At 30.0% G+C, this 8,818-nt stretch overlaps 1 protein-coding gene across 4 annotated transcripts; it reads left to right on the plus strand.

The window, feature by feature from the left end:
* LOC109330397 (E3 ubiquitin-protein ligase At3g02290-like) lies at positions 325 to 4,445 on the plus strand. Of its 4 annotated transcripts, XR_002105666.1 has the most exons (6): positions 325 to 645; positions 1,772 to 2,130; positions 2,913 to 3,339; positions 3,673 to 3,782; positions 4,176 to 4,259; positions 4,300 to 4,445. XR_002105666.1 is itself a non-coding variant. In XM_019564592.1 (5 exons), exons 2-5 carry the CDS (start codon positions 2,011 to 2,013, stop codon positions 4,200 to 4,202), a joined length of 684 nt encoding a protein of 227 aa, XP_019420137.1. In that variant the 5' UTR covers positions 325 to 645; positions 1,772 to 2,010; the 3' UTR covers positions 4,203 to 4,445. The 4 variants fall into 4 exon arrangements, 3 of the variants coding, with proteins under 3 accessions (XP_019420137.1, XP_019420155.1, XP_019420146.1); XM_019564592.1 differs by having other exon boundaries at positions 4,176 to 4,445; XM_019564610.1 differs by having other exon boundaries at positions 325 to 578; positions 4,176 to 4,445.

Consider the following 8,818-nt stretch of genomic DNA (forward strand, 5'->3'; position numbering starts at 1 on the left):
TAGATAGTAAAGTATGACATATGTATTATTTTTGTTCAATTTTAAAAATATTTTTATGGAAAATAAATAATTGGGATACATGTTATGATTTTATTGACTAAAAAAAATAATTTATCTTCTTATATCATAAAATATATCACTCTCATGAGTTTTATATACTATTAATGTATTATCCGCAATTTATATTTTATTGTTATCAACTCGTTAAAGAATAATACAAACAAATAGGAAATGATGTATAAAATGTGTAACTGATAGATACTCACTTTCAACATAATTAGATGTTTCTTATCTTATTAATTTAAATACTTCCAAGTTATTCTCTATGCAGAGAAAATTTTGAAAAGTTTGGTCAATCTCCAAAATTTTCTAATAAAGGTTGAGAAGGATATGGAATCTTCTTTCATTCACCGAGTCCAAGTCACCGACAACAACAAAAGATAAATACATAGAAAAATAAGAGACATTTTCGTTTGTTGTTAATCCTTTGTTTCCTTAGAATTCGCCGAAAAATCCAATCTTTTCATTATCCAATTCCGATTTCCCTATCAATCAAACAATTTTATCAACAATTTCAGGTTCCTTATTTATTCTTTCCCAAGCATTCAAAATTTCATCTTTTTCTCTCCCTCTTTTATAGCTCAGGTAGTTTCTTCGCATTTTTGTTATAAATATTTCGTCTTTGTCATTTTCCTCACTTACCCAATTGTTGTTTTGATTGTTCTGATTACCTTTTTGTAATTGGGTATTATTTGTTTTCATCAATTTGCATGCTTTTTATTGTTAATGCAAAATTATGGTGTTTACCTAACCTAGGTGATGATATAAATTCATTTCATTTGATCACTTTCAATGAAATTATTTATATTTATACATATTTCAATGGAAGACATGCATGCTTTGCTTATATGTTTTTATTTTGAGATTAGTGGCTAAAAACAATGATGAGGAAGGTTTTTGATCCTGGGTCTATCATCATTGCCATTACATATGCCACTATGTTAAAGTTTTGGGAGTCGTCACAACCGTATGGCCGCATTGGCCGCATTGGCCGCGTTTAATTATCCGCGTTTAATTATCCGAATCGTTAAGGTTTTGGGAGTTTCTGAAACCGTAACAACTATTTTAAAGTTTAAACCACTTGTTGGCATTATTTTAACCTTAAGTAAAATAATGATCATCACATAGAGTATAGTCATTGCTTACATTTGTAGTAAAGAATAAATTTTTCCACAAGTGGAAGGAGTTTTATACAAATTATAGTTTTTCCCTACACCTGAAAGGCCAATATTTTGATATTCTTTCTCTTTGTAAAATTTGATCATTGTTATTTTTTCAGTTTTATCATGCTTTCTTTTGAGTCCTCATTTGTCAATGATCCACCTTATATATGTTGCTTTCAATTTGGAGAATGATTGAGCATTAGTTGCTATTTCTCAAATACAGATATTTAGTGTTTACCAGTGAAGTAGTGTTTGGTAGAGGTGTTAGAACTGGACAGAACATAATATGTTTGATAAATTCTATAAATAGAACAAGTTTATATGGAATATGATATTGGTTCTATTATATGTTGCTGTGTTTTATGAATGGAGCAAAAATAACATGCAACATTTTGATTCTGCTAAAAGTGATGGAACAAACCAGAATAGAATGCAACTATTTTAGTTTGTTTTATTCCATTCGCTTTCTATTTTGTTTGCATCGAAACACTACCTACTTTTGCATTTTTTGTTCCATTGGTTTTTATTCAATTTTGGTTATTTTGTAGGTGAGGAATAGAATCAGAGTCTGCTTATCTACACTGCAGACCATCTGAACTGAAGAGGGAGGGTTCTGCGAGTTAGAATCCTCTCTCATTTATTTATCAAAGCACATTTTGTGCTGTTCGAGGATCCTTTTGTCGAAGTCTGCGTGTAGCACCATCAAACAATATTTTGGTGATCTGTTGAGTTGAGCAGTGGGAAAAAAATTTAAGTTTAAAAGAGAAAGATATTGAGACTGGAAAAAATGGGTTGTGTTTGTTCTTGTTTCAGAGTTGATGATTTCGAAGATTATATGAATCCAAATAATCCTGCATATAGGAACTGCTCGTGTCTTGGTTGCTTCACGGAGAACCTTTTGAATGTGGTATGTCTCTAAATCCAAACTCTCCCCTACACTTTGCACTTACCTTATTTTCTTTCTGTTTCACTTTTTGGTACTATCGTTTTTTGTGATTTCGTCCATAATTTGAATTTGATACACGCCTTAATGTTCATGACACAATGCATTTTATGCATAGTTGCGAGGTGGCAAACCCGTTACACTTTCAGGTGCTTTTTTTGTTGTTGTTTTGTTAGTATTTGTGTAAATCTTGATTGTTATTTCTTCGAGGGCTTCCAGTAATTTAAGTCATATGCAGGGAGATTGCTGCCTTTTTCCTCATTAGCTTTCTTGTATTTCACGGCTTTCTTTAGTCTTGAAATATTTGTCCTCATCACCCGAAACTCTACAAGTGATGTATTGCATTTATGAATCCATTCTAATCTAAAATAAGTTTTGAGTGCTATAAGTATTGGAAGTTAGTCTTAAATTTAAGTTATCTCTACCTAAGTCAAACATAGGAAGGATATTTGCTTTCTGAAGGTCTAGTGCTTGCATGTTTATACGAAGGAAAGATATAAAGTCGGAGCGATTTGTAATCACCTATAATTTGGTTTTGTAGAGATTTGCTGCATATGTTAATCTAAGTTTCTCTGCGGTAAACTCATTGTGTTGATTGCTATGTAGGCATTTAAATTAGTATTCTATAGACAGCAATTTGAAGAATGTTTTAGCTATATATCAAATTTTAGGATGGTGTATCTTGACATTGATGAGAGTTGTACTCCACAATATAATATAATCCTTTTATGTACGTCAAATTTCAGTATACGTTGATATTCCGTAGAGGGGAAGTGCATGCAATTCCCTCTTCTATACAGGAAGCAGCATCTATGACTTCTACAGCATCACTTGATAATTCAATGTCTGATATATACCGTTCTCTTCCAAGGCCCTTGCCTTATGATGCAGACCCCAGGGTTTTCCGATCACAGCGTGATGGACTAGTTTCAAGATGTGAGAAAGGTTCAAGTCATTCACACGAGGAATCAGAACCTCTAAGAAGTGATGTAGACGTGGACCCAGAATCTTTAAATTCAGCTGGCAAAAGGAACGATAATGCCCGTGAAGATGGATCAAAAGAATACTCTTCTCAATCCACACTAAGACTTTCATCTGCAAAACTTACAACTGGAGCTGGGCTCGTCTATTCTTCGTCAGAAGAGGAGGATGTGTGCCCAACTTGTCTTGAAGGTAGAAATATGTTTACCATTATACTATTAATTCCATTAGATTACATGATTCTGTGAGTTAAGTTTGCATGAAGTAGTCGTCTCTAGGATGCTTTTTGATATATGTCTTGACTTTATAAACAACAATAACCAAACCTTAGTCCCACTAGGTGGGGTCGGTTACATGTCTCGACTTTACAAGTTTGGACGTTTTATTTTTTCTTGGTTTACTTGTTCTAGATGTTATTGTGATACTTTTGTGTGTGGCTTCTATCCCTTAACTATGAAGAGGCAATAAGAGTTGGATATTTTGAGAGATTCTTATATTTCTGCTTTTGTAATGTTTTTTATACAGAATACACCGAAGAGAATCCGAAGATAGTGACAAAATGCTCTCATCATTTCCATCTTGGTTGCATTTATGAGTGGATGGAACGGAGTGAGACCTGTCCAGTTTGTGGAAAGGTAATATTTTTATTCTTTCCTCATTGAAATGAATTTTACTTCATCAGCAGTTACACTTACAGCATAGAATACACCAATAATCTGTGGGCCGAGAACTCGGACGAACCTGTAACTAACCCAGAGACCAGCAAACTATCCATGTCTCTGGTTTGGTTATTTTGCATGTAAACTGCACGGGTTCAAAATGCAAAATCCGAACCGATCCAATCAAAATGCAGTTTTGATCAGTTTTCTGTTTTTTTGGATCGATTTGGATATGAATTTATGTGTTAGTTATTCTACAATCATGCATGAACTGGAGCAGCTTAACCATGCTTCTGGAATTCCAGATATATAACCTAAATGCTTCACTAGAGGCTGGAATTTAACAACTTGTTATTTGTTTTCGCGTAGGTGATGGCATTCGATGAATCGGAATAATATCGATTATAAGGTTTGCGTGGCGATCGAAGCCAGCTGCAAAGAAAATGAAAGAACATGAGCATAGATACTGTGAATACACTTCAAGATCAAGCACTTGTCATGTATAGTAAATATGCAAGTTTGCTTAACCATTATTACTAGTTCAATCTCTCATCCAAGTTGTTTTCATTTTTGAACTTTCTTTTTCTCCAAATCTTTGATGAAAAAATATTCAATTAGAGAATAACTTTCTCACGGTTTTAACAGTTTTGTTAGTTATTACTGGCCCAATGTTTAATATTATGATATCGTTGATTTATATCATATAGATTTGATAAAGATTTACATGATCGTCTAATATGACCATTATATTTTATTCGGGTTTAGCAATGTAGGTCACTGAGAAGAAAATGAAAACTAAGTTGATAATTTATTTCTTTAGAATAAATATGGTACTTATGGAAAATCTTGACTAGAGCAATGTTTATAGCAAATATAATATATGGTAGATAAGAGATGAATATTTATGAGAATAAAAATGTAAATGTAAATAAATACATGAACATGGAAGGGAAAGAAATAATAAACGACAAATGCGTCAATTCAATGAATACAAACAGATGCACGTGGATACGAAATGGGCCCACCACACGTGTACTCAATCATCGTATATTCATCAGAATATCTTTTCAGAAATACTATAAACTAAGTAAAAATGTAAATTCGAAAAGAAAAAAATAATGTATTTATTGAATTATCTAGTATTGATATTTATTAATTTTTAACTCTTCATAAAAATAATTCAAGTAAATGATAAATGATATAATGATTATATATAAATTTCTGTCCTTTTATCATATTTTTATGAAAATAACATAAGATTTAAGACACTAATTATTTAGTAATAATTGATCTATAAATAAGATAAATTGTTACAGATTTTATGGAAGAATACAATATATTTACCTAGAACTATTCATGCTTTCTTAACATAGTTAGAAATACCATATCATATTGGCTAAAAACTGAATTGGAAGCTGAAAATACTATACATTAATAATAGTTATTTTAACACATTACATGCTTCTTTATTTAATATATTTATAACATTGGAATGCCATAAAAATAATAATTTCATATGTCAAAAACAAAAGATAATCATGGCTAAAAAGGTGAGCTATGATTAGGGCGTATCATTAAATTTTCAAACAGAAAAAGATGTATGCACTAACAGTGTATGAGTAATATATATTGTCATTATATCATAACTATTAATATTTAATTATCATTGATTTTTTTTAAAAAGTAATCTAAATAAATCATGTATAATGTAGTGCATATATATGAATCTTTACAATAATAATATATAGATTTTACACCCTTGTTCAAAATGGATATGTATTAGTGAAAAGCAAATCAAGTTGTGCCACCATATACTCCTTTATAAAGTTTGATTCATTGGATGATAAAAATTGAATGGGATGGTTCATGAATTGAGTAATCATGTCAAAACAAAATTACAAATAATGGTGCGAGTTTTGGATTCAAAGAAGTGATAGTGATCTGTTGTCTCAACTACGTCTCTGTCCAATCATAATGAAGCAAAATTGATAAAGTTATGAATAATTAATTTTTTTAACTAACGTGACATAATAGGATTAGTCTGGGACAGAGTTTGAGACATCAGATCCTTGTCCCCAAAGAAGATAACAAAAGTTGATGATTATAGTACAAGTGTACAACTATAGAAGAAAAATGAGGACATGAAAATCTTGAAATTTGAAGACAACTACTAATCAATAGAATCAGCCAAAAAAAATAATAGAGCCGTGATAAAAATGGTATGCATGCATTGGCTTTATTAGACACAAGTGATGAATAAATGTTTCTTGATAATAACACTAGTGTAGTGAAAGTTTAGATACACATATATAGCATGTAAAGTATCATGATTCATGGGTGAGTTAACCATGATTTGGATAGTTCACAAATATAAAGCCAACAAATGTATGAAGTTGATGCAAACCCAAGTGGAATAAGTGACTAGGTCCAAGCTCATCAAATAGAGGAAAGACACAAGAAGAGAGTGTGTGTAGGAAAATGAAAATTATATTTTATTGTGATCTATATTTTGTAAATAGGCCGGTTATGATTAAGAGTGGAAAAGAGTCAAATTTAGTGCAAACTACTTTTTTTTAATCTTAAGTTTGACTTATTTAAAATTATGAACTTTCAAGTGAATTAACAACCTCAAATTTATGAAGTTCTTCACATCGAATCGAATGGTGATAATTAATTTATGAGAAAAAACAACAACTTTTAAATTAATTTTTATAAGAATTAACTTGAATATATATAATATATTTAATATTCATATATTTATATAAAAAAAGTATATACATGTATATAATAATTATATATATAAAACAGTCGAATTATATTTGTCTCAAGTTCAACTTGTTTATTTAACTAACTCAATTTTTGGTTTAAGTTCATCTCATATGTTTCATGAACCAAGTTTATCGAGCTAAATAACAAATCAAATTTCGAACAAATATTGAGTTGATTTGTTTCTTTGTCAGCCCTAGTTAGAATATTTCACTAAAAGTTGTTACTGTTCACCTAATATATTAGGAATTAGCATGAGTCGAATCTGATCAAAGAAGACTTATCTATTAACAAACCCTAAATGTTGATTGATGCTAAACCAAATGAAAAAATATGATAGGTTCTGCTTACCCTATTATTGAGGGCAAGAATATAATTATCACTACTCTCTCAATTCTACTCTCCCCTCCTCCCCTTTCTATCTCCTTCCTTACTCTCTCCTTTCCCTTCTCAATTCTATCTTCCTTACTCTCTTAATTGAGCAAAAGAGGGAAGAGCCACAAAAATCTAAGACCTAAACAAAGAAATAGTGTTAAACCTTAAAAGTGGTTTAAGGTAAGGGAATAGAGTATCTCCTGGTATAAGGAGATAAATTATTTTCTTCTGCCAGTGAAATTCTGACATGTGTCATGTTTTATCATTTTCCATAAAAATATTTTTAAAAATAAAACAAAATAGCACACATGTCACATTTTTACTAGCTAGAGAAAATAAGTTATCTCCTGATATGAGGAGATACATTATTCTCAGGTAAATATAAGTTTGACTCTTTCTGAAGTCCAAGTTAGAGGCATACTATATCGTCCTTGAATTTACGTTTGCATATACAAAGTCATAGAGACAAGGACAAAGAAAGAGAAAGATATGTACCCAATGACAATAATTAAGAAGAAAACAATAATGTGAATGGAGAGAAAGAAAAGGTACACAATTTCTGGCAAGAAAACAAAATAGAGGCCCTCGTGCAAAGTGAACGTTTCAATGTACATCACAAACTTTGGTTAAAATTATTACAAGGTTATGTAGACCCAAATTTCAACATCAATATAGTATGTAATGTATATTTTCATATATTTTTGGAATACATGTGTAATTATATTAACATCCTATGTGCAATTTTGCACTATGATTCTCGTGTCATCCACCTATATATATATATATAACAATAAAATACATTCTTATACCAGAATATAATTTATCTCATTAAATTAAATTTGTTTGTTATGTGTTTTAATTTTTTAGAATATATTTTAGAATGAAAACAATACACATGTCAAACAATGAATAAATTTAAGGAGATAAATTATCTCATAATGTAAGGAGATATTTTATTCTATAAGTATATCTTCATATTAGAAGATAACTTATCTCATTCAACAACTAAAATCATAACATGTGTCTCATTTAATATTTTTTTTAAATATTTCTGAAAACTAAAAAAATGGTATACATGTCATAATTTAATAATCGATAAATATAAGTTAAGTCTTAATATAAGGAGATATTTTATTGTTTTGATTTAACTGTTGTTCTTATTGTTACACCCAAAATACTTATTTTCACTCTTAATGTAAGTCATAATTTTATAAATTAAAAAAAATAAAATTTGATTGCTAAAGAAGAAGTAGACATTTTAGAGTGTTAATACTTAATAGCACTATTTTTCACTCGGTATATTTTTAATTTTTTTCAATATTTTGCTTATTTTGAAGGCAAGTATTTCCTTGTACTTTTTTATCCTTTAAAATTATCCTTATTTTTTGTACCAAGCTTATTTTTACTACGATTGAACCACAAACTATTCATCTCAATTATACGATCTTAATTATAGTGATTCATCGAGTGGTCCCTAATGCTTCATTTATCTCTTCATCTTCCTGTCACATGTTTCTTTTAAGAAATCTAAATGTAGTCACTCATTATTTATAGCAACCACCATTTATTTTTTTCTTTTCCTTTTTTGATATTATTAATGGTATATCCCCTCACTTACATTAAATTTTTGACCTTTGATTATCATGTTGATTTAGTAGAGTTTTACATCGTTAGTCCAATGTATTGTTGGTTCTTTCCTCTTCTGTGATTAAAATCAGGGTTCACTTCATATTTAAAAGAATCATTAGTTAAAGTTGTATTAAAACTCCAAGAATAAACTTGTAAAAACTTACAAAAATTAAAAAGAAAAAAGGTAAGGTTTATTCCTCTCAACTTATAAGGGGCCACAAATAAATCTGAGATTGACGGTT

This window comes from Lupinus angustifolius, chromosome LG02, assembly GCF_001865875.1.
Source record: "Lupinus angustifolius cultivar Tanjil chromosome LG02, LupAngTanjil_v1.0, whole genome shotgun sequence".
NCBI lineage: Eukaryota > Viridiplantae > Streptophyta > Magnoliopsida > Fabales > Fabaceae > Lupinus > Lupinus angustifolius.